Source organism: Grus americana, chromosome 16, assembly GCF_028858705.1.
Source record: "Grus americana isolate bGruAme1 chromosome 16, bGruAme1.mat, whole genome shotgun sequence".
NCBI lineage: Eukaryota > Metazoa > Chordata > Aves > Gruiformes > Gruidae > Grus > Grus americana.
Window position 1 is genome coordinate 6,927,115 of NC_072867.1, and position 26,707 is coordinate 6,953,821.

General features: G+C 40.1%; 1 protein-coding gene across 11 annotated transcripts in view; it reads right to left on the reverse strand.

Annotated features, from left to right (window-relative positions):
* CABIN1 (calcineurin binding protein 1) overlaps window positions 1-26,707 on the reverse strand; it is a 118,776-nt gene that overhangs the window by 24,378 nt on the left and 67,691 nt on the right. For all 11 annotated transcript variants that reach the window (XM_054844181.1, XM_054844180.1, XM_054844183.1 and 8 more), the window contains 4 exons: window positions 9,548-9,711; window positions 7,470-7,566; window positions 5,593-6,234; window positions 5,050-5,124 (listed from right to left, as the gene is read on the reverse strand). In XM_054844181.1, coding sequence (XP_054700156.1) covers window positions 5,050-5,124; window positions 5,593-6,234; window positions 7,470-7,566; window positions 9,548-9,711 — 978 coding nt within the window. The remainder of the gene's footprint in view (window positions 1-5,049; window positions 5,125-5,592; window positions 6,235-7,469; window positions 7,567-9,547; window positions 9,712-26,707) is intronic.

Here is a 26,707-nt window from a genome sequence, read left to right on the forward strand (position 1 = left end):
TTGTTAAATCCTTAGCATACATTAGTTTAGTTGTATGATCAACTCAGCGACTTCAACAAGAGCAGTTAAATATGCAACAAGCAGCAAGCCAAAATTCTCTACAGGACTGATGATTATACTGTTGTAACAGATAAAATGGTATTTATTTATTTTCAAAGTGTTTACTGGGGAATCTTCTGTAACACTGAAAACTGATCAGACAATATTGTTCTTGTCCTCTTAATTCTAAAGATAAGGTAGAATGATAAACAACAGCATTAATATCAGTGTCTAAGAATGTTGCATTATCAGTCTTTAGATTCTGAAGTGTGCTGAAGTTGACGAATACATCACTTTTTTGCATTATTATTATTATGGAATACTGAAAGAAATCTCCCAGCAACTTAACATTGAATACATTTTTATATCAATTACTGGAATCTCAACTGTTTTTGCTACTCTGTTCTCACACATCACAAAGGATTTACCTCTTTATTAAAAACAAAAAAATCCGTGCATTTTAGTCTCCCCACCATTTCACTTTCATGTTAGATAGCATTATAAGCTCAGATTTTACTTCATCATTATGGTTTAACAGTAAGTATTACAGTAACACTGAACCTAACCTAATACAAACACAGCAGCTTTTTCAAACTCACAAGTCTCTCTTTGGCAGCCTCTTTGAATGACTGTTTCAGGTCTTCAGCTGCTTCTGCATTAGAAATTAAAAACTCAAAGCCCCCATTAGCAGGATTTGATAAAGCAAAATTACGTTTGCTACAGGAAAACATCAATTACTCCTGGAAGTAAGAGTTGGATCCTATTGACTATGAGAAGATGTTTAATTGATAAGATCACACTCAACTAATTCTGTTTAACTGGTCAGGTTCCTCACCACACTAGAGCTCTAATGCTATAGCTTTTCATCCAAGTGTGCACTGAGTACACACAGGTACAACTTTCTGTTAAAGGTAGTACAGTCCGAGCACAAGCATGCTGCTAAGGACCCTGGAATGACGTTAAGCAACACCTGAACTATGAACAGCAACCACGCATAAAAAGGACCCGTTTCTGAAACACAAATCTTCTGTCCCTGGCACCAGCAGGGTACATCACCACCCTATGCAAGATCTCATGCCAGAATATCTACATTAATTTCTTTGTTGATGTGTCATATTTCAATAGAGAATACTTCAATTTCAACAGTTCTCCGGGAGCATGGGAACTTGTCATGGCAAGGTTTTGTACCACCCTCTTTTTCTGCCTTCTTCAAAGCTGGGAGCCAATCTAAGCCATCTCCCCATGTATTTAGCTGACTTTGTAGAAGATGATGCTAGAGTCTCATTGGCTCAATACATGTTAACATCACATCAGTCACAAGGACAACAGAGGATTTCTGAAATCAAGCAAAAGGGTGACAGTATTACCAAGCTATTAAAAAGACCAGATCTCATCACAAAAGTGTAATAACCCACTTTGTTAAATTCCATTTACCGATTGCTGTATTGTTTCCTGCTTATGCCTAAAGAGGCATATAAAAAGATTTCAACAGAGTTGTTAAATATTTAGGTTAAAATCTCTGACTGGTCTGGAAGAAAGCTGAAAAGCCATAAATCAAACAGCTCCTAATTTTAGCAGCAAGTGAAAAACTTTCATAAAGAAACCATATACTGGCTGAAACTGTAAAATACAACAACCAGCAAAGACAGACATATATCAATGTGGGGTTTGTGCGCACTGGGGTTTTTTGGGTTGTTGGGTTTTTTTCTTTTGACTGTCAATTTCTTGGGATAAATGACTGAAGAACCACAGGCCCTGTAAACCTACTCAAACTATCCAATAACAAAGCACTTCTCTGGGCTGCAGCCGCATTATACATGACATCATTTGCTTACAGAAGGCAAATACTTGCCAATTTTAAATAAAACAGGATTCAGTCTGTTGAAAACAGACAGATGTCTACAAGAGTGGCTATTCCTGCGTCTCCACACTAATTTGTAGTGTTATACTAGCAGTAGGGCAGCTTCACATGGCTTACAAGATCCTGCCAGAAAGAGAGGAAAATGAGACTGCAGTATGTGAATCTCATTAGCTGGGACCACTTCCTAAAAGGGAATGTTACAAGCTTCAAAGCACGGCATGTTAAGAGGTATGTTTTATTTCAAGTGACTTAACAGGAAATCTCATCACTCCCAGTGCAGCTAAATAGTAGCTCACCTATTGTATCTACTTTCAAGATTAGTTTGTGCACAGGTTTTCCATCGTTCTAATGTTTTGCCACACGCCTGAGTAACTGTTGACTTTGCTGGAAGAGCTGGCATAGCAATCACATACCCCAGAATCTTCAAGAAAGCCCAGCAAGGAACTTGGCTGATACATGCAAGTTCGTGGAGTAGTTTTTGAAAAGGCAAATACATCCAACAAGCAAACTGTAACATTACCTTTTAAAGAAGCTTATTAGCAAATTCTTTTTATTTTGAAGTCATAAATCACAGCATGATGACTCCTATTTTTTCCCCAAGATAATCTAAAAAAGTCTTAACATGCTGAGCCAAGATTTCTTTATTAAAAAAAAATAAAATCTGAAAATACCGCACTACAAGCAAAGAACCTTCTACTAGAATACCTCTCTTACCATTTCTATTCATTTCTATAGTTCAGTGGAAAAGTGTTACTGACTTCCTGTGGGGCACAAATTGGAGAAAGTTACTTCCATGACAATCTAATAAAGAAAAACTCCCTTTACTCTTACATCCTCTCCTGTTACTCTGCTAGGAGATGCACTGTACAAATGCACATTTTAATTAAATGTACTGTTAGATAATTTTTATCTCAGTATTAACAACTGGAAACCTTTATGGATACTCAAGACTCAGATTTTCTACACAGCACATAGAAAAACAGAGGTTGGCATGCCTCCTGACAACTAAAACTAACGCCATTTCAGGAAGAAATTTAGTGTTAAAGTCATCTTGTCTAGAACAAATGCTGTGTAACAGTCTGTCCTGAGGGTTTGAACCTCCTCTACTCTTCTGGACAAGGCAAGAATCACCAGTAAAACAATATTCATCAAACTGAGATGAGGAGAACAAGTACCCATATTTTCAAGAGAATGGTGCATGAAAACACAAGGTTCAAGCTCCACTGGAAGGCACATCTCTTGAACGGAAACAACAAATATCTGGAACCTCACACAGAAATATCTGCTTTTCCTGCAGTTGCAGAGTAGACAGCACTAAACCTTGTTACAGGAGTTGACCTACAGCCTCCATTTCTTCAGCTCCACTAAGCAGGAAAACCTAAAAGGAATACCTCTTAACTCTATATAAACACAGACGATTCACCTTCTAAGTTCTTCTGCCTATTAACTAGCATCTCACTTTAGTTCTGAGAAGCATTTGTCATGTACGTGAACACACAGAAGGAAGGACCTGGCAATGTGCATTATTTGAGGTTAGGTTGAAAAGATCTAAAGAACTGAGGCAGTGTTCTGGTGACAGATAACGGATTTGCTTCAGAAACTAGAAGAATTATCTGGAGGTTTAAGAAATGCATTTATTTTGAAGAATACGTAAGATAGGTATTCAAATCCCTTTCACATTAAGACATTATTTAACTTGCTAACATCAGAGATGTACCTCCTCAAAAGCTTATGTTTTTGCAAAGCAGAGATGGCTGTGTTTTACAGAAGAAAAGCCTCATCTCATCCAAATTTGGAGGACAAAGAGAAATGCTGAAAGACTTTCACTGTCCTTCCATTTCTATGAAAATTAGTGCCTAGACAAAGGGAAAAATCAAGCGATGGAGAAGCAGGCAATTCTCCCCCTCCCTGCAACCATAATACTTTTTTCTGGTAAGTGGCACATTGGAATGCAGTGTGTGGATATCTCTAGACTACTCATAGCACGTACTGCTCCTTGTACACTTCTACTGGGAAAGACACACGACAGGAAGATAAAGTTACAGGAGATGATGGGAAGATGAAATAATAGAAGAGATACTTGAGGGACAAAAGAGACAAACTGCAGAAAACCAGAATAAATTTCTGCAGCTCATAAAATAAGTTTGTTCAAGACACTCCTGAAAGAGCTCTACTTTAAATCGGTACTGAACATGGTTCAACACATTCATAGTTATCTACCTTTCTTGTGCAGAAAACCTTAGAGATGCTTCCTGTTTTACACACTTAAGCACGATACAGACCACCACTTGTGAAACACTCAAAAGACAACAGAAAGTTTCTAAGTTGCACTCAACAGATTTGTCAACTATTTTGAGAGCTAGCAATCGATAACACAGACTACGTGTTCATAGCATAAAACATGCACAAAGCCCCAAGCAGTATTAAAACACAGACTATTAACTAGTAACATAGATTCTTCTTCAAAACATAATTTATCTTCTAGTCAAACTCTGCAGAGTAACTGCTTCACTGTGTGCTGGTGGCAACAATTACGGAAAGTACAAAACTAGAAAATACTTTGGGGCTTTCAACTGATGGTTTGCTGGCAAAAAATGAGTGACGACTAAACATGTTGTTCAATAACCATCCCTTTAAAGTTCTATAATTGTTTGCTGGATAAACCCAGAAACTACAAGCTAAAACTAAACTGAGTAATATAATAGAGCTAAAATCAGATTCTCAACCATGCAAGTTGAGAGAAGGTATTTGCTACCTCTGGAGCAGACTGTAATGTTAGCAAGGGAAGAGCTGATGAGGTTGTTAGCCCTTAGAGATCAGAGAGAAGTAATTACCATCCATGAAAGGCTGAGGAACACGTGGACATTAAGAAAATTGTAGTGTGCCACAAATATTTCAATTTGAAGATTGTTTGGGGTTTCCCCAAAAGCTTTGGGCATGCAAACTGTCCTTCAAGCCTGACATAAACAGTAGCAATCACCCTAACAAAAGGGATGAACTCCCTACACTAATGTGGCCTCACTTATCTTAGACGACCACAATACAAGGAAATTAGACGTTTCTAACTGCTGCACTCAGTCACAGACTTGATTGGACAGACTAAGTAATAAAAGCACACTACAAGCAGCCAAGGACTTCACAGAGCTTACCTGTTTCTGTGCTGATGCTCCCATATGCACCTGGCAAAACTTGACTGCCTGTTCAAGTGCTACTTCTTCATCCACCTGAACAGAGAATCACAGCTAATGAAGTCATAATTACTTAGCTCATCCATAAATCTAATTGAATTCAGATTAAATGGGGATGTAGAGCATGGGAGTAAATGGGAGAAGCAGCACTTCTACGGCAGAACAGTGATCTTAAGTTATTCAGGAGTATATATTCAAAGATACACAACTCTCTCTTGATTCAAACTAACATTTAGCATGAACACACCCCTCATAATTGGTATTATAGTTCTTAACTGATTTAAGAAATTTAGTTCCAAAACATGGAGGGTCCCACTTCCCCCCCTCCCCACCCCTCTAGTAGTGGTCTTGTCAAAAGAGTCGTCCTTTGGGAGACATTTATCTCCCCAACTTTTGAACAGATATAGGGCCAATTGTATACTGCTTGGTTTGGCAATTATTATTGTTCTATAATCATGTCTGAGGCCATTTAGAGAAATTACAATTAATGATAAAATACTTTACCTGTTTAATCAGCATGTACGTTTCAGACATGATCTTCTCAATTTTACCCAGGTCATAGGCCATAACTTTCTGACCTTGCTGCCATACCCGATAAGCATCAAGTAGAAGTGTTTTCCCAGACTCCACATCCTCAAGTAATTTCCTCTTCCTACTTGATCTCTGGACAGGTTCTTCAGCAGGTACTGCTTGAACTATTCCTTTAGTTGCCTGCTGATGATGTTTTGAGCTGATACTTAGCTCTTCCAAAGAAAGTTCTGGAGTCCGGCTGTCTGGAACTCTCTCCTTTGAGTTCCTGCCAGACTGAAGACGGTCTGGCTCGCTACGTTTACATGAAGAATCAATTTTTTCAGGGTCATTGCAATATCCATCAAGATCCATAGGCTCAACTGAACCAGGCCTAAGGAGCTCTTTAATCTCCTTGTCATTCTTGTCCTCTTGTTCCAATATGTCCATAGCATTGGGAATTTGTCCCTGGGTCACTTCCTTTACTCCATTTTCAGTACTATGTACTACTCCATCCGATAAAACTGGCTTTTTGGGAAGGACATCTTTCCCCTCTTCAGCGCTAGTTTTATTAGAAACGTCTGTTGTCATCCTTCCTGAGGCAAGGTTAGAAGACTTGGAACTCTGATCTTCTGAACCCTTAATAAAAGAAGTCATTCTTCTCTGTTATTATTGAAATCAGGAAGCGTTTGAGCATAGCCATGACTACCACGAACACTGACAATGAGTACCTTTACATTACTGCCTCTGCTGAAGAAAATGCATTTATTCCACGTTCATTCTTGTTTGTTCCTAAATATTAATTAATCCAAACCAGAAGTCTGACAATTAAAGTATTTTAATCAGTGAGAACACCACAGAGAAATCAACAGCACAGGCTGAACCAAAGCTGCAATGATTCCCCCCCCGCCATTACTTCAGTCTATAACTATGGGATCCAACTAAATGAAATCCAAGGTTTCAATAGCACAAAATTTTTTTCTAATGTATTGAAATCAAAACTGAACCTGTTTCTTTTGGCAGCTGTGGATCAACCTCAGATTTAAGAATCTTCCCTTTGGTTGCTCTTACATAACTTTCTTCTTGTTAGTAGATCAAGAAGTATGCCAAACTCTGCTATAGTATTTTCATTTTTGTACCTTTACTTTGGTGATGGTCCAAAGGTAGAAAATATCAGTACATCACGTCTTCTTTCAAAGACTGCTAATGATACAATTCTTCAATCTGGATTTATGGACTAACTATTTCATACACAGAGTTCCAGTGTTCTTAAGAACGTTGTCATTTAATTGTTAAGCCTATACTCTGTTAACTTAGAAAAACCCTAGGAACAAGTTCTTCTATGAATGTGTTTACCAAATAAACTTCTGATTTCCAGTTATCTTAACCTGGAAACCGATTAGTCTCTAAATGACTTTTAAAAATTAAATCTAAACTACAATTAAGTGTAATAGCAGGTGTGGTGCTGTCAAGGACTAGCAGTTAAGAATGACTAGGCATATAATATCTAGTTGTCTCTTTTTGTTTTGCAAGAGGAATCTTAGTTCATTTTAAAAGGAAATTTCCAATAGACCCCACCTGAAATTGTAGCTGTTCTTATAGTCCATGTAACTACCATCATTTGAAATTCAAGGGGCAGTCAAACCACACACCGCAATCCATTCTGAACAACTGTATTTGTTACTAGATTTCAAGAATGAAAAACAACAATGCTGGAAGAAATGTTTCTGTGTAGCTGCCTATAAACAAAAGGTATTAGAAATAAGTGATAATAATGTAGCCCTTCAGTCTCAGGAGACCTAAGGAATGAGTAAACTGAACCTAGAAAAATCTAATTACTAAATCAGCGACCATTAAACACACTGCTTCCTTACCTGCGTCAGATCGTTGAGAGTGTCCTCCAACACTTTCACTGTAAGCACGAAGGCTTGTTGGGCCAGAACTTGGCGATCTGCATCACGCAAGTATTTCCTGTGCCACAGTAAGATAACAGAAACGAAGCTAAGTTCCAAAAGCTTATAGAACTTTAAAAGCAAGAATCAGCACATTAAAAAACCCCAACCAACAAAAAAATCCAACACAACAATTTTAAAACAAGTTAGAAGAAAGCAAACAAAACACATACAGTTGCGTATTGAAATATAACACTTTAGCTGTTTCCTTTTACCTCTCCTCTGCCCACAATCATCAAACATGACATGCATGAAACAAAAGATAGCACTATCTACCAACAGAGGGGAGGGGAGAAATGAAAAAACCCAACAAACCCAGAGCAAAACAGACAACCAGAATTAGTTTTCTCATATCAAGCCTTCTGTGCCCCTGAAATATCAGCTTTTTATTCAAACCTTTTCTTGAAAAAGAGTATTAGTCACACAAAACTATCTTGAACTGTCAGGTGATTTTCATGTTCTGGATAAACTGTGCATGTGAGATTAAGGACATCAGCAAATCCTTTCTCATTGGTCATATCAGTTTCCTTTGAGTTTAGGTTTTTTAAAGCTAAAACACTGCTGTGCTAATACCTTTTTTACTATTTAGTGTTATTAAGAAAAACCTCTACGTGTAAAACTTATTTTCTCTATAGCTTTATTTAATTTACTAGAGCACTGTAACTTCAGTGTATTCTGACACAATGCTTCAGTCCACTTTCAAGGAAAATATTTCCAGCCATCAATCCCACCTAAGTGAGTTTGATGGAAAAATGAATTTCTATTTCAGAATTGGCTGGTTTTAATGAGAGGGCTAAAAATCAAGTAAACAATTTTGAAGGGTACTGTTTCAGTTAAAAAGCCAATATTTTTAATAAACATATTTTCTCTCTACAGTATTACATTACATTGGTCATTTTGTGGTTTGCTTTTCAGACAAAAGATACAAAAACCTGACTCCTCATTAGTTCAGTAATAACTAAAGTTCAGCTAAAAACCTTGCATTTTTTAAAACCAGGGTTGTAACAGGCATATACCAGACACACCCAGAATATTTGCATTTATAAATTCCTGTAACAACTGCAGTCCACCATGGCTGGCACTGGCTGATCCAACATGTCATATTACTTGTTTGTTAAATTCAGTCTAGACTTATAAATAACATAATATTTTTAGTACAACTGAAGGCTTGCTTAGGACACAATTTAAACCTTCTATGGTCCAGTACTTTCTGATATGCTAAAAGTCAAAGTATTTTTGGCTTCAAGTTTGCTGAACATGTGGTGACATATTCCCAGACATACTACGATTTATGCAAATTCACATACACTCACACTCAAAAACACATGAAGAAACCTTCAATGCCTCCAACTTATCACCATCAATCATTCAGTTCAATTTCTCAAGCATTTGCCAGAGACTAATTTCAACATTTCCCACTCGGCAAGCTACTAGAATTTTACCTCAATTGCTTCAATGTTTTCCTTAGATGTTTATTTTGGTCTTCCCATTGATATGAATCTGTATATAGCTCACGTTAAATGGCTTCTTTTTTCTTAAATAAGGTTAATGCAATTAAAATTAGATCACCCCTGAATAGGATAAGCTTTTTAAATAGCATCAGCTGCCAATAGACACATAACCATTGTTCAGTCCATCAAGGATTACAGGAAGGCAGGATGCCTGGGCCATGACCTCCCTCCCTGAGCAGTGCTCTTATGCAAGAGGCCAGCAGAAGGGTGCAAAAGTCACGATGCTCTGTTCTACCAGTGAACCCCTCCACCTGACAGAAAACCTCTGCAAGTCTCTTAAGGCAGCTGTATGGCTGCTCTCCGTTTCAAGAGACATGCAGAGAAATTCTAGACTCTATTACGGAATCGTGACCCTAGGAAAAATTAACCATCATTCCACTATATTCCCGAAATCTGTCTAAAGATTTTTTTCCTAAGCTAATAGTTACACAGTGAACAAAATATATTCAAAGCTTTACAAAGTAATGGATTAAAATAAATATATCATACTTTCCCTGATCAGGGGTCCTCTGTAGCATAGATGATACTTTCAGCAAGGTGTTGTAATCCTTTAGTTGTGACAACACATTCAGCAGTAAGACAATCGAGCGGTTCATATGAGATGCAAAACTGCCTGGACGGTCAATCTCATCCACGGGGATGCGCCAGATTCCCTGCAGAGAAAAGGAAAAGAGGAAAGCCCTAAAGAGTGATCCAACTGAAAAGGACAGAAATCTTGAAATATGGATCAGATTGTGCAGCATACTGAATTTCACTGAGGGTCGGGGAATAAAGGACAGACAAATGCTGCGGTCCTTCAGACAGGGAGATCTGGATTTAAAGTCAACTGAGTCCTGCCAACGGCAAAAGAGGGAGGCTTGCAGAAGCCACAGCACACCTTCTAAATATGCTTCTGAACTATTCCCAGAAAAAAAAGCAAGCAAAGCCTAAATTATATTGTGCATTTTTCTTAAATGTCTGTGAATTCGCCTTCTTAAGCCAAAGTTCAACTACCATAAAAAACAAAGAGTAACTTAAAATAGGTTTTCCTGGCCTGAAAGCTGCTGCTCCTGTGTAGCCACAGCAAGTTTCTATCTTCAAATAATCTGTTACTAAATGTTAGGAACTCGGTTACTGCCTTGATATCATCAGTGTTCACTGTGGCACTTAACCAGCCTGATAGGAAGAATCAGAATCCTCAGCAGTATCCATTTTCCAGAGGCAGGTTCAAATACTTGTGCCTGAGCCTTCTAATTAAATTTCTGGGACAAGGGAATCTTTGGGGAGCAAGGCTGGAGGCTGATAGAAAATATAATTTAATTATTGTTAGTTAACTCAGATTTTGCAATGTCTAATAAGTCTAAGAAATGTTTTTCAGGTGTTTAACGTGGATGCTGTCCAACACACTAGTCAACCGTATTTGAAAAAATGCAATGCAAATCCTACCACGCTTGCATGTTAGTATGCAACTTATATTATGACCATGCACAAAAACTGCTGTAACATCAGTGCAAACCCTTCCCTTGTGCTTAATATATTCAGTTCTGAAACTCTTCCTGTAGCAGCTCTTTAAGATGAAAACCCTCTGGTCACGTATATCATTTTGTGACAGTGCAGAAAAGGATAGTCTCATTGATAGGAGTACCTGACTGAAAATGAATTTTGCTTTCCAAACCTTTTCAGAGGGCAGGATATACAAATATTTACTCTTTTATCCTTGTTTAAAGGTCTTCCTTTGACATTTTTAGCTTTACTTTCAGTATGAGCAAAATTCTTCAGAACTTAATGCAATGTGGAAGCAAAGAAAATGATTACTGCAATCATAAATGACATTTGACCACAAAAGAAGCAGATACGTAACCAGCCTGTCTACAACAGACCCTCCCTTTGCATTTCTTCAGAGACTCTGCAGTTCTACTCCATAAGATGCATAAGAACTTGGGGGAAAAAAAAAAATCACACAAGTACCACTGTTTTTAAAGAGGAAACAATGACTTCAAATAGATATAATGCACAGTCTGTTCTGCCAAATTTTCTTACTCTTGCTTTTCCTCCTGCTCTCTTATCTTCCTCCCGAGTGATCACAGACACCCCCATTTTCCCTCTTTACTCCCTGAAGCTTTCTTTCAAACTTCTTTTGGTAGCTTTCCTTTTCCAGAAAGTACATAAAACTGTACCATGACTGACCCCCAAGGCACAACCGTCGCTTCCTCCGATCCCCAACTGCCAACCTCCAAAAGTACCTTCTGCGGCTTGGTGGCAAAGATCTTATCTGCTCATGCAGCTCAGCAGCTCTCAAGCACATACAGATCTTGCAGGTAGCAGTTCCGTAAGACAGCACACACTTTATTTAAATAGAGAAGCTTTTTCTTCCCCCAAACTATACAATGACTTTCCTTTCAGGTTACAGATGAACGCACATATTCTGGAGCTAGTATTTTTTGCTTCTCTGCACGCATGTAAACTGGGTTTCTGCACCAAATCCTAAACCAACTGAATGCCTCAGAATGGCACCACATTGCAACAACCTACTTAGCCAATTTAACTATACAAAACAATTTATGGTCAACTTAGATGCATACTATAGGAATGGAAGACAGCCAATGCGTAGGTTCATGGTCTTTTTCGGCATTATCTCACCCTTCATTTGAATTGGAGGGAGCTTTCTGAAACTGCATCTGGAATCAGTTGAAAATAATTTGCAGCTCCTTCTCACATGTCCTGTGTATACATTTTAATGCTACCCCAGAAAGAGCAATAATGCAGTAAAACCATACGCAATGACAGAATATGCTAATAGCAGTGAGAAAGCCCCAGAAGTGACAAAGTCCATCTGATAGAAACAAAGTTGCATGTTTTGGGGAACGCTGCTCTTCTGTCTTTCTACAACAGGGCACACTGGAATAGCGTAAGTTAAAACTCACAGTAGATGTGTTTAACTTTATCATCGCAGTTACATAGAAGGTCCGATTTAAAAGGAAAGTCACTAACTTTTCATGTGTTGACTTGCAGTTTTACAAATGCAGAACAGCAATAAATAAGATTACTGTCCTGTGTTACATACCTGCCTGTTTCACATGCAGCCTCAAGCCAAAAGCAGAAAGAAACCTACCATCTGGAGTCAGAACAATCTCCATTCCTTAAGCAATATGTAAAACATTGATGTTAAAGTGAGGTTATCAGAATTTTATTTCATGAGTGATGCTGAATTCTTTTTAAGACTGTAATTTGAGTCAGAGACTAAAGAAACAGTCTCATTCAAACCTCTCCCAAAGAGAAGTTCAAGACCATCAGGCATGAATTTTTTCTTCCTAAGTATCAATAACCTTCATGAACAATATTTCTGAATTCAGATCATACACTGCAACTTTTTTTAAAAAACAGTCTAGCATTCAGCTTTTTAAACAAAACTTAAGAAACATAGAAATGCAAAGCTTGCAACGAAAAACTGGAGAGGAGACTGGAAAAAGTTATTCAGTTTGACTAAAATTAAAGTTTTCATATCATCATTTGAAAATTCAGATTTGTTAGCAAAGTACCTCCCTTGAAAGTACACACACAAGGAGTGCAGATCCTTGTGACAAACATTTGCAGCTCTTTGAAAGGTTTTGTTATGGATTGTCACCACTCTGGCCACTTGACAAAATGTCTCTGGCCACCAAAAGGATTTTACGTCCAATGCACCGCTCCTGTTTGCTGTCCACCATTCCTGCAGCTGAAAGGTTCTCCTCCCTTCTGCAACAGCCAGCGAAGCTGTTTACATGAAACCAGAGGAAGGAGTGAGACGCTTCCAACAACTCCAGAATGCCTCTCAAGATCCAAAACATCAAGCTGCTCTCCATGCCTTCCTAGCTAAACAAACACTCTGTAAGAGCTGGGGGCGGGGGAAGGAAGCCTGATATGCACTGCTAGAAAAAAAAAAAAATCTGGGAGTACGAGAAAATTCTGTGCATAACTTAATACTGAATTTTACATTAAATATGAAACTGAATAATAAAGCCAGTATACCATATTCCTGGTAGCACTTTTAAAAACTTTTTCAGCTTGAAACTTACTGCACAACCCCCCTTGCAGAAGAATTGAAGCCTTGGGGGAAGAGGGCAGGGAGAAGAGGACCATGCTGCACAGCTACAGCAATAGTGGTTACTTTCTAGTTCAGTCACTGAAAATAGAAAGGAAGGAAGTGCTTATTATTCCTCCACACTGCTTACTCCAGAGCTTTACGGGAGGGGATTCCCTGGGGTTTAGGAATGCCTCTCTGAGGAGGAAAGGCTGACAGTTCTCAGCAAAAGCCAAACTTCTCTGGGGATGGCTGCTGCTGACACTGCAGGTCAGAGTAAGCCATTTTCTAAGCAGAGATCAAACTTTACTCTCTCAATGCTCTGTGATTTCTCAACAAAATGGAGAAATGCTAGTCATACTTCAGATGATCCGATTCACATATAACAAGCAAATGCTTAAAACAAATACTGCTATAAAGACAGGCCTCCAATTACTTATGACTCAATTCCCTCTTTTTTCCTTTTCTTTTTTTCCCCGAGGTTCCCAGAAGTGCAAATTGCACCACATATAAGAAACTCAATTCCACTGCGGCCTTCAAGTGACAAAAGCAAAAGCAAAACCAAACACTTCTTCGAACAATATTTGTCCATCTCAGTAATGTCCTATTAAGAAGAGCCTTTACTGAAAACAAATCTAATTTAAATGTTATTTAAAGACTGTTACAGAATATGACAAAGCTAACAAACCAACTAAAGCCACCCTACCGATTAATAATGAAAGAACCAACATGGAATTTTGAAATCAGAAGTTGAACTAAGCACAATTGCATAATCCCTGGAAAGCCCACATTTTCCTAAACATTTTTAAGTCTATGTTTTAATACAGGGTTAAGCACAACATACTGAAGTACTACTAGCTTTACTCGTGTCCTCTCTTCACAGCTATCTAGGTCAACATTAGATCTTGCACCAGGGGCCTGAAAAGGAAAGGAATATGGTTCAAGCTGCACAGTTTCAATACAAAGGATTTGAAACCTCACTCTTCAGCTAAAAAAGTACAGTACAGACCCTTGAATATCCCTACTCCTCCCTATAAGCATCGTTCTATTTAGTGTTCAACTTAGCAAGTGTGTGTTTGCTTGACTCACGACTTCCTGCTAGTTCTGAGTGTAACCATTAAAACCGCTGGCCCCTCCCCCAGTTAGCAAATTACTAAACCACCTTTTCTCATCCAATCTCAACATGCTCCCATGTCTCTCTGTATTTTACTCTGTCACCTGATTTCAGCTTTTCTTCTCTTCTACAAACAATTCTATTATTTTTCTTCCTCAGTTCCTCATTTCATCCACACTGCTACTCAGTATGTAGTGGAACAAGTCCACCTCTGTGAATAGGAATGCAAGTGGGTACAAAAGTATTATGAAATTCAAGCAGCTATATTCAGAATATTAAAATTATTAGCTGCAATGACTTGTGTCATCAAGAGGGAAAAAAAAAGCAGCCCCTGCTTTCTGTAAGTAACTTAGCCAATTTCAGAAAAACCTTACAAACTTTTTCTGAGTATTTAAGCAGCACTCATCTTGTCTACTGTTAAGTCTTGTTCACATGGTACAGTAGCAGAATATAAAAAATAGCATAATAAATAAATGACATTTCATCAGCCTGGAAAAGGAAACAGAAATAAGGCAAAACTGCAGCAACTTCCTTTTAATACATCAGAACCAAACCAAGCAGGACTACAATTCCTGGTCTACAAGGTAAATATATTCTATTTCTTTTTTTCTTCTGTTTTAAATGCACACACACTTGGAAATGAATAAGCAGTGTGTATCCCTTCTGGAAGGACTGTGGAATTCTGCAGCATTTTTTTAGCAAGATAGCAGCATGAAAAATAACGAGAAATGAAAATGTTCCACACACTCCAATTATCATATGTTGATAAAGAAACATAATGGCTTTCACCTCTGATTTCTCCTTCAAAATGCAACGTATTTTCAGAGTCTTAAAGTTCAGATTTATCAATTTCTAGAACAATCAACTTTACAGCTGACTTGACATTAAATTGGTTTTAACCCTATGAAAAGAACACCCAAGCCATACCCACTTGGAGAGGCTATTACGCATGAGCATGAGTCAGGGACGTACACACAGGAGGCAGGGAAAGGGAGTCATTACATCACAGCATAAGCAATCATATAAAACCAGAAACGCCTTGTTAAGATGACAAGTTACAAGTTCAGGTGGAATTAGTGAAACAGAAACCGAGGTCTACAGATAGCCTTTGCAAAACATTGGGTTTGGCTGTTTGCCAGGCAGAATCTAGAGGTTTTTGCTCACTCGGTCAGGAGGCTTGAGGAGTTTTTACTCAGATGGTTCCCATGTACCATGTGATTTCACAACAATGTCAACAAAGTCATATAATCTCTTTTTAAAGGGAAATGGCTAACTAGACTATAAAACAAAAAGAAAAAAAGGAATCCATTCTACTCCATGGCTATAATGGAAGGAAAGACAGAGAAGAAAGCGAGGAGCAACAAGCCAGTCTCTTAAAACCTGTTTTGAAGGTGCAATCCTGTTCAAGCAATGACACAGCTGTGTTCCCTCCGGCACTCTGCAACTGTGTGCCTCAGGCAGACATCAACCACTGAAAATCCAGGAAACACAGGAGGTGTGTGCATAATGCATCGTCCCCGCGATGAAGACAACTGCTCCCTGCACTACTTTTGAGGTTAACACCAACAGTGCCGGTGGAGCATCTGTCCCCAGAGTACTCTCAGAAACAATCCTTAGATTCCCCCTTGTCTAGCCCTGCATTTCTCTACTCTGCAACTCTGGGGTGCTAGAGCAAAGGTAGATTTGAAGATATAGCTGTGGAACACAGATTCATTTATTTTTCTGTTGCCAACATGAAAAAAGGTTGCCTTTTGGAAAGCTGGACAACTCCTCAAGCTGACAGGTCAGTTATTGATAAAAAGACTTTTGAACAAATTACTTAGGTATATTTATTGTCTTTCCTCCAAAAATTGCTCCCTTTTACCAGCTGTATTTTAGGAAAGAGAGAAAAAGAGATTGGTTAGAAATTATCAGCAGTAAGTTTCATTCACTGTGTCTTGCAGCCAATCCAGGGTTTAAAAAGGAGAGAAAAAGGCTTGCCAAAGGGATACAGAAGAGCAGAAGTCATCCAGAGATTTAGTCAGGCACTTCTATCTGTGAATCTCAAATGAAAACATTGAGAAAGGTGTCTGCTCACCCACAGGGATTTCTGATTCTGCCTTTGTTACTTAATATCTTTTTTTGGGGTACATTTTGGTTTATGTCCTGTCTCTATCTGAAAGAGCCTGGAATTCTTCCCTTGGGAGGAGATAAAGCACAGAAATACAAAGAATACAGAATGCTTCTAGATGTTCTAATAAGCAAATAACTTGACGCAGAAACCTAATGAAAGAATGTACAACCCTTGACAGGAAAACTCTTTACCAGGAGTTTGCATTTCTTTAGGCATTCTCAGGGGCCAGACACAGGGAGATTTCTTTACCACCAAAATAAATGGTAAGCAGGGCACATCTAGAGTGACAGGGGTACTGGTTTTGCCTAGCAGACAGCCCTTCATTGTTTTAAGAGGATTTTTCTGCTTAGATCTTTTCTGTGTATCTGCTACAACCAGACTGCCTGGCATCAGATGCAAATGGTACTCAAAGCTAATGAAACAAGCTTGGAACAGTCCATCCATCTGCCTGGAAGTGGGCAGGCTCCTGCATCAGCCCCCTGCATGCATTAACAAACTCCCATTTTTCAACAACATGTGGGATTTCTTTAACTCTGCATGTCTATGATACAGACACGTGCATTTAATGGTATCACCTAGAAACCTTTCACAGAGAGAACAAGCCATTTAAGGGACGTGGCTCACCTGAGCTATTACAGGCTCCACCTTAGGATGAGATGAGCCACACACTAGAAACAACTGTCTTCCCTGAATGCAAAGGATGGTAAGTCAAAAAAGATGATAATGTTAGGGGAGATAAATGTCAACTGGCAACTCTGCAGGTGGTTCTGGTCTCCATCAGTGGCATGCTGAGGTCAAGCCCCACTACTCATTCTTATACCTAAAGGAGGTGCTCCAGAACCAGAAAGAGAACCGGGGCTAACACAAGGCTGAGTGGGAGAAGCATCGGCTCCTGAGTTCCAAACAGAGACAAGGGCAAGTTTGAGAATAGTGAGATTTTTCATCTACAGCTCTACACTTCTGTAACTAGAGTGACTGTCCCATCTCCCCAGAGGTTACAAAGTAAACAGCTAGTAGCATACATGCACTTTAACTAGTATTAGATTCTATTTGGCAGTGGGAGGGTTACCTCAACCTAATTTTAAGAAAATCAAAAATTGCTTCAGAACACAGAACTATCATCTTTGGCTACCTCTGGTAACACCCAAAAATAGTGAACCTGGCACAGTGTAGTACTAGTGTTATTCTGACAACACTCCTGCCTTAAAAGAATACAATAGTACAGCATAACAAAGCCTAGGTATGAAGAAGAGAGATTCAAAATACCTAGCGCCCTAATGCAGGGACAGAAGAGTTACAGTCTGGAGCTAAGTCTCAAATGCCTCATTCTTGTCCAAAAGGTAGCCTTTTCACTCCTCTGGGAATAACAACAGGGCAATGCTTAAATGGAGAAGTTAAACATAAGACAGATGTTCAAAATGATGTGAAGAATGATACAATCTGTGGAATGTCCAAATGGGCCAAGGGCAAGGCAGCTGCTGCAAGCAAAAGAAAACAGATTTTTCACAAGAACATCAGCTAACTTTCAAGGTGGGTGGATGAGTGCAGCAAAGGAAAAATGCTAAATCTCACCTACCTGCCCTACAGGTACCTAAAGTTGTCTACCTCCAAACTGCTTACACTGATTCACCTCCATCATCTAGTGTAGTACACACGATACTAGAAAGAAAAGGAGGACAAGAACTTTGTAACATTAAGAGGTATGCTAATTATTGAGATTCAGCACATTGTCAATGTAGAATTATGAGTTGTTCAGAGATTCTTCATGCTGAAACACTGCAGTACAGGATGCCACCTTTTACTATTTCAGTAGGCTTGAAAGATTTCACAGGATTTGAAGAAACACATTTTTACCTACTTAAATATCCAAGTTCTAGATGTAACTTGCTGATTGCCCAATACATAAAATGTAAGCGATTATCCTTTTAACAGCAAGACAGTCTCCGCATACAAGACTCAAATGTTATTATTATAAACTAAGCTGTCAGAGTGCTAAGAAGTTCTTTTACCAAAATACATCAAATTTTATGCCAACAAAAACTGCTCTTCAATCCTACATCCCTTACTTTGCTTAAGCAAACAAAATGCTTAACTGCCCACTCCCGCCCCTGAGCTGGTATCCAGCATCCCTGCACTGACAGCACAATGTCTTTCGGTTTTCAGACTCTCTTCTGCATAATGACACACACACACAAAAATATCAAAATGAGAAACTATAAAAACCCAGTGTTTGCAAAACATTCCAGCATATTCATACAACATTTAGAAAAAGTAACAACATCCACCTGTATGTTTTACAAATATATCACCAAACTAGACTCAAAGTCTCAGAAAATACCAAAAGCTAGAGGGTCTCAGGTTAGATCAGCAGTGTGGAGGAAAACGCTATCATTTCAGAAAACAACACTGATCAAGCACTCAATGTTCTTTTTTGTCAGCACCAAATCACTAGAATACACAGCATTAGGAGATTTTGCCGAAAAGAGATCTTTGAGCCTGAAGGAACATAAATTACAAGGTCCAGAGAACAGTTGCTACTAGTTTCCATCACAGTTTTTGAAAAGAAAAAACCCTCTAAAGCAGTATCACATGGCAGCTCACAAAATACAATCACGTGATAATCTTTAATACTACTAGAGAACAGCCTTCAGCTTAATTTCACTTTGATATAAAATTTCATCTTCATACAAAATTACCTAGAAACATTCTCCTTACAGTATCTTTTGGCTAAGATGCATCATTCAGACATGAGTTTTTCTCATCTCAGAGCACTGTGAGTGATCATGCAGCCACATCATCTAACTTTGGGGGACCATGTAAGGACTTTTCAACAGAGCACGTTTTTCCTCAGTGACCTGTTGGGCACAGCTTCTCTTGACTGACCTGATAAACATGAAAAAGTAAGTAGGTTTGGGGTGATGCAACACAAAACTAAACAGATTTGTGTACTGTACATGCTGCAACTTAGTCAGGTTGATGGCAAGAGCCATGTCATCATTAGGAGGTGACATATCACTATGTAGTTTTAACAACTACCTCTGGCTGGGTACTGGCAACATTTCATCAAATTTTCATTAGAGTTGTTATGACCTCAGACTTACGTTTAGTAGCTTACGAGCCACAGCTTTCAAAATATATATAGGGAGGGGGTTTGCAGCTTATTTAGGAACAAATCAAGATTACAGAAAAAACTAATAAATTTCACTGAATAAGCTGCAAAGTTATTTACAAAAATTTAGAGAGCTGCATATCAGAATGTAATAAAGAACTATCAATATTTTTAATAGCACAAATATAAACAAGTACTACCAACCAGGAGAAAATATAAAATGCTGTACATACCAAGAATGGTACTAAAAAAATTATGCTCAACTGTGCACTATTAACCGTCAAATTCTAAAAGCCTTTCGGAAAGTGACAAGAATGGCATGTTCCATCACCGGCTGGTATTTCGGTATGTGCACACAATCTGGAAGCACAGAGAAATACTTGCATCTTTCATCAATGTTGAGAACAGAAGCAACCGAGAGCTGAACAAAAATTTAAACTCCTCTAGTGCTTTGACAGAGGTAAAATGACAGCAGGAGCTAGTGGAAAAGCCTTTTAATCTCAAATCAGAATCCTGTAAGATCTGACTAGGGTTCCCTATTCCTTTAATGCCAGTTTAATAAAGATATGTGTTTGCAAATACACGACTTAGTTCATATTTGAAGGTCACAGCTCTGTCTGAGGTTTCATACTGGCTTAGGAATGACAGAAGTACACATCCTGGATTTCAAACTGTTTGCCAGCTGAAGTTGAGGGCAGGAGGCAGTTCGTTTAAAACAGGTAACAAGAAACAAATACCCCATATTAGCAGTTATGAACCAGAAAAAGACATATGCAGTAGTAAAAAGGAGTCAAGCCTTGGAAAAGACATACTCCTCTCAAACAACTAAAGCTCTACATGAGTTTGCACATTTCATGCTCATCAATTAAGATCTTCAAATTGAGTTATTAGGAGCTGACAGATAACTCATTTCATTCCCTCTCATCCCTCCACTACAGCGGCTTCCATAGAACACTTCCCTTCTCTGGCCAGCAAGCGGAGGCCCTGAACAAGTCCTGACTGCTATAAAAGGCAAAAAAATCTCTTACTGTTACACACCCCATAGCTAACCTCAGAATATCTTTTCTCCTCTGATACAGGAATTCATGCAACAAAAAAGAATTTCATTAACTCTGTTATTCAAGTATTTTACCTTTTTTTTGGGGGGGTGGGGGGTGCATGTGTGTGTTAACACCTAATGCTGTCATGCTTTCAGAGACTCCCAGGGCCTCCTCAGCAATACAGGGTTTAAAAACAAACAAAAGTAGTACTTTATCCAATTATAAGAGTTAGTGGAAATGTCTAATTTAAGTAACCATTTAGGCAGCAGCCTGCCTAGCACCTCAACTAAAGTTGGGTGATCTTTGATAACACCAGAGGAACAAGGCATTGCAGAGAACCTATAATTCAATTACCCTATTAACAGTAACGTAAATCACAGTATACACAGGGGATCTTCAATATTCAATCAGCAGCAATACTACAACAGCTGAATCTAGCACAAGGCATGGCAGTGACTCAGTTAGCTTAGGCAGAAGATAAGGTACAGTTTGCTGGTCCTCAATTTCAGGGATATTGTGAGAGAGGAATTATTTGTTTGAGAACAAGTAGAGTAATTATTGAGGGGGAGGAGAAGTGAGGAAGGCCTCACCATTTAGAGTACTGCAGACTCCAACAAAGATGCTAAAAACACACAGAAGTCCTATTATTGAAAACAACCAGAACAATATCTGGGTATTCAAGATGTCAACCTGAATACGCTCCAATAAAAAAGACACATCCTGCAGCTTCCTGGGTAATAAAAACCTCCACAGCATATGCTTTAATTCCTAGATCTCCCAGATCTGCTTCATGCAAAATACCCACAGCACACACAAAAATCTGCCGTTGCACAAACAAACACATGCTGCAGTAAATTAAAAAAAAAGAGACACAAAGCTGCCACAGCCAATGCCGCAAACAGCATGTGGCATTTGCTTTATGCACAACACCAGAATTTACTGCAATTAAGACATAAGTTCTAAAATTATAAACATGTGACCAGACAAAGCTGATTGGTTTTAACAAACTGCTAATTAAATTGGAATCCTCTTATCTTCCCTCTCTTTAGCTGAATGAAGCAGTGACTGCTACAGCATAGTAGCTCATGCAAAATAGATACCGAACAACAAGCTATTCTGTTAGGTCACCGTTAAGAAGGGGAATCTCCAGTGTGAGCCTGGCTGTCGTAGGCAGAACAGCAGAGTGCACACCAGAGATCACAGCTGGGTCGCTCTGTGCCAGACATGATTTTTACAGATCTACAGTCTCTTTTTTCTTCTAGACATGAAAGCCTCCCCTCACAAGCTTTAGGGCTGAATTGAAAATGAGGGTGCTAAATAATTCATCCCACTAAGGGGGTGGAGGAAGGAGCCCAAGCAATCCCAAACAATGCAGACAGAAGAAAACATAAATCCCTCACCCTTTCGTCCCCCCTTCCAAACTTCTCTCGACTTCTCCGTTTCCCATTGCTCTCAGGATTTTCCTCTGTGCAGCAAAGCAGATCTGTTACAGCCTCTAACCGAAGGCGAACCGAACTAATGAAGTAAGTATTTCCCAACCACGACGACAAATGTCATCAGAGCGCATCTCCTGCCTGCCTGCTCGGCGCTGTGGGTGCACCCTGTGGGCGCCCGGAGCCCGCCCAGAGCCCAGCCCAGCCCAGCCCCGGGGAAGGGATTCCCCGCGGCGACCGCGGGTAACGACCAGCTGCTGAGGGCAGGCTCTGAACGCCCGCGGGCAAGCCGAACGGGAAGGGGCAAAGGCACGCCACACCGAGAAACGCCCCACAATGTAGGGAAGCCGGCAGCTATTTCTGCTTCTGCCGGCAGAAAGAAAGCAAACTTACTACAACACCGCATCTAGCCCCGCCGGAGCGTCAGGGAGGGCCCGGGGTTGCCCCCCCCCGCGACAGCACCCGGCTTCCCCCGGCCTCTCCCCCTCTCCGGGGCATCACCCCGCAGCCCAGCGCCCTGTCTGCAGCCAACAGCACCGGCGCCTTTTCTCCGCCGAGCAAGAGGCGCGTTTCCCTCCTGCTCCGGCCTCCCCGCGGGGCGGTGGTGTGGGGGGGCAAGTTTCCCTCGAGCCTCCCGCGCCCGCCCCGCGCGGGGCGGCCGCTTCCCACGGCCGTGGGGCCGCCCCCCGCACTCACCATTACCGAGGCGGCGGGCTCGCTCCGCCGGAGTTCCCCGGCGGCCCGCCGAGCCGGAGCGCGCCCGCCCCCACCCGGGCCCCCGCACCGCCCCGCTGCGCGCCCCCACCTGCCCGCGCGGGCCCAGCCCCGCCGCCGGCTGCGCCCCCGCCCCGCTTCGGCTCACACTTCCTCTCGCACCGGAGTTCGCCCGACCTCTGGAAACCGCATACCTTAGATTTCCTGCCGCCGCGGCTATTTATTTATTTTTTTTTTTCTCTTTCTTTGCAACTGGGTGCCGGGGGCGGCGTGCAGGGCTGGAGCTGTTTGCTCGCTCTCCTGCCGGAGGACGGTCTTGTTTGACATAGGATGTTAGTCCCAATTATTGCCGAGCCTGGCTCGGAGCCATCCCACTTAGGGCGAGTAAACAGCTGCTCCTGTCGGTTTGCAAGCATTAATAAAAAACAGTTATCTGCTCCCACCTGTCCACCAAACCTTCCCAAAATATTCCCTGACCCAGTTTAACCCTGCTGGTGCCGCTCCATCGCCCTTCACCTCGCCGTCACTGAAGGCCCATTCGTGACCTATTTTTCTGGAGCAGCGCTGAGCTGGCGGAGCCCGCCGGGATGCTCCGAGTGGAGAAGAGAGGCACAGGCCTCCTGCCACCAGCCGCCTCCTGCTCGCAGGCGGCTTCCCGGCCAGCAGCTGCAGCCATGGCTGCTCGGTGGCTGCGGGGCCTCCGACGCACGCAGCAAGCACAGGCGGGTATTCGCCCCCGCAACGTGCTACACTACAGCTCCCCTTTGTGCCACTGAAACACCTTTGACCAAACAGCAGGACAATCCTCTTACACCATTTCCCTGTATTTACAGTGCGTATCGTCCCCTCCCCCAGCCCTAGGGTTTTTTAACTATCTCTAGCTTCTGCAATACCAGGGGGTGCTGGTGGCACATTCCTCTCACCAGGCCTTTGCCTCTTTCATTACATCCTTCTCCCTTTCTCAAACTGTTTGAAGGGAAAACAAAGGTCTACCCTTGTGCTTCCCCCCCATACTTCCAATGCATTCAGTCGATCCCATAATGAAAGACCCAAAACGTCTCAGTCCACTGCCACTCTCCCGGTCCACAGCCCATCTAATCTTGCCTCACAACCTGTCTGATACGTCTTTCTTAATCTGAGCTTAGCACAGCTAAACTTATCATCTTTTCCCAGCCATTCATCCAGGCTCTGCTCCTGATTACCTTCATCACAAATGTTTAAACGTTTTGTCTTCACTTGTTCCTTCTCTCGCTTTTGCAAGTGGGGCAATTGCTTTGACTTCCTCCTTGCCCTCCTCAGCATTGCAGGGGTTTGGGTTGGTTTTTACCCTCCTTATTGCTAAGATTGCTCTGAAGTGCTCAAAATCTATCCATTTACTAACACCTCAGGTTTAATAGCCTGCTCCACAACTGAGAGTCCTCACATGCTATGCAGAAGGCAGTTGCTAAGATTCTCTTCCTCTCCCATCGTTTCAGACACTTTTTACCCATCTTTTCATTTCTTCATGTTCCTCTTTTCTTACCACATCAGTTTTAGGCTTCTCACACTGAAACCAAACCCCATATACCTTGCCCCTTCCTACTTACTTGCATCGTTATATATATTTATGCTTAACAATATCTTTTTAAAAAAGCTAAGAATAGTTTAGCTATCCTATTTATCTTTTATAAAATTACAGTAATCAACAATATCCTGTGTCTATATCTCCACTTAAACTGTAAGAGTCAGTGTTTTTGTTTTAAAGCTAAGAGTTCACTATGGGCATTACCGCTCTTTAAAACAGCCCACGTCTTCATCGCCTCTTACTACCAAAGGAAATAACCCATTCTATACTGATTAACAATGTAGTTTTGGCACTACCACTTCAAAAAACTATTAACCTTTAATCTTTTGACTGCATAACATGGATTTATGTTTTAAATGCTGAAATGAATACTTACTTTCTATGTATTCATGCAAATAGGCTTCTTTTTGACCTGCCCTTTTTCATCTGCTCATTTAGCCACTGTTAACAGCAGAACTCCTATCTCCTCTATTGCACTGGAGTATTTTCCTACGTATTCTCATTTACTTATGCAAATTAAGTAGTCGTCATACCTGGAGTTAAATACATCATAAAATGTTTAAAGTAAATAGCCCAAGGAGTGGGTGTTCACTAGATTGGAAATTATGTCATATAAAAGTTCTGCACAACTAAATACCTTTAAGCCATAAGCATGGCAATGTAAGGAGTTTGTTTTCTAATTAATACCTCTTAGCTGTTGCAATGAACAGTCATGGTACCATAAAAAGCAGCAAGAAGACATCTTTAAATGATAATAAAAGGTAAATAAGAATTATAATAATACTTAGTTCCTAGATTCAAACTGCTTTACAGACAAATTTTTAAAATATCACCAACTGGAATATTTACAACATGTCTGATTCATTATTGCTTTAGTATAGAAACATTATTTGGTAAAGGTCTATTACCAACTTAAATTAAGGATACAAATTTGTCTCTTTAGAGTTTAAAATGATACAGTTTTCACCACAGATTATCTTAGATTCTGTCCAATTCCGAAAGTTCCTTCTGTTCTCTCTCAATCAGCAATTAATCACCATGAAATTTCCCAGGTTTGCGTTGCTCAGTTGTCTGAACCATCACAAGCAGAATGAATTTTGCACTATTTGCACACGTACGTGTTCGCAACTTCTGGTGCCACTGAGCAAGAAAATTCCAATTTAGTCACCTAAGGTAAAAAATACAGAAGCTCAGTGACGTGTAAGTGGCATTCCCTATACCTGCGGGAATTTGGGACACTCTATTCAAGTCTTCTGGCTGATTAGGGGTAAAAGATGATACAGTATTTTCTTAATTGTTTAGTTACTTGGAGACACAGTGCAAAAGAGGGCTGTATAAACAGCTAACATCTACTGCTTTTTAAGTGTAATTTGGGTGATATAGGAACAAAACAATGTGACTTTATGCATTTTGGCGAGGATGGATGGATGGGAAAAAGACCTGACAGAGCAATTACAGGGAACTTGAAACATGCTCAGAGTCAACAAGATGACCTAACATTTGTCCTTTTAAAAATAAATACTAATCATGAATACTTTCAGTTCAGCAAATCATCTCTGAGAAAGAAGAACAGTTATCCTAGGTGCAACTGTTAACTCTCAAAGACCATATCCTACACTTGTCTTTTACTTATTTATGATGGGAAAGGAGGAGGGCAAAGCACTATTCCAGACCATTAAAAAGTGGCAAGTTTCAGTCTGTGTTTCCTGCTTTAAGAGTCTCACTTGATCAAGTGCTTTGGGGTTTTTTTTGATTTCTGTTTGTCTGTTTGTTTTTTCTTAAATCTTCTTTATCTTTAAATCAATAACAACCAAAGAAAGTTGGAGGAACGTCTCTCCCAGAATCACCTATGGGATGTGAGCTCTAGCACATGCTCTCCAATGCCACAATACCAGAGGCCAGATGGAAGTGATTTTACACTTTTAAGCATTTTTAACTTTTGCACACTGGGATTTCTCCATTAAATGTTCTGCAGTGAATAACAAATGTTCAGAAAGATTCCAGACCTCTCTGCACTGTTGAGATAAGAGTGCTAGCTTTCCTTGCAACCACAGCATATGAGTTTGTTACGGTCAGTATATTTGAAATTCTGTTCCACTTTTAAATAATTTTCTTCAGTTCCGAGGATATGCATTGTAAATCCTAGCATGAACTTTATTTCCACTTAGGAAGAATAGATTTCATCTTGTGTTTTTAAGGAAGTAGGATATTGTTTTCACTTATAGATTGCATTTTTTTTTCTTGTAGAGATAAAAATAATCTCAAGTTTCCAGTGCAATGGAAGTCCTACAGGAACTAGAAAGTATTCTTTCTTCAGCAGCAGTACTTGCTTCCTTTAACTCAGATATTTTTAATCTTCTTGCAAACAGTCAGATAACAATACCTACCAGATAGGAATATTTGCCTAGAAAACCCAATCTAATCCACAGTAACAAATTTTGTGGTCTTATATAAGTATTTTCCAGGCAAATTTCTCTTTTCCATCAGTGCTGGAACTACTGTAAGGACACCACTAATGCTGAG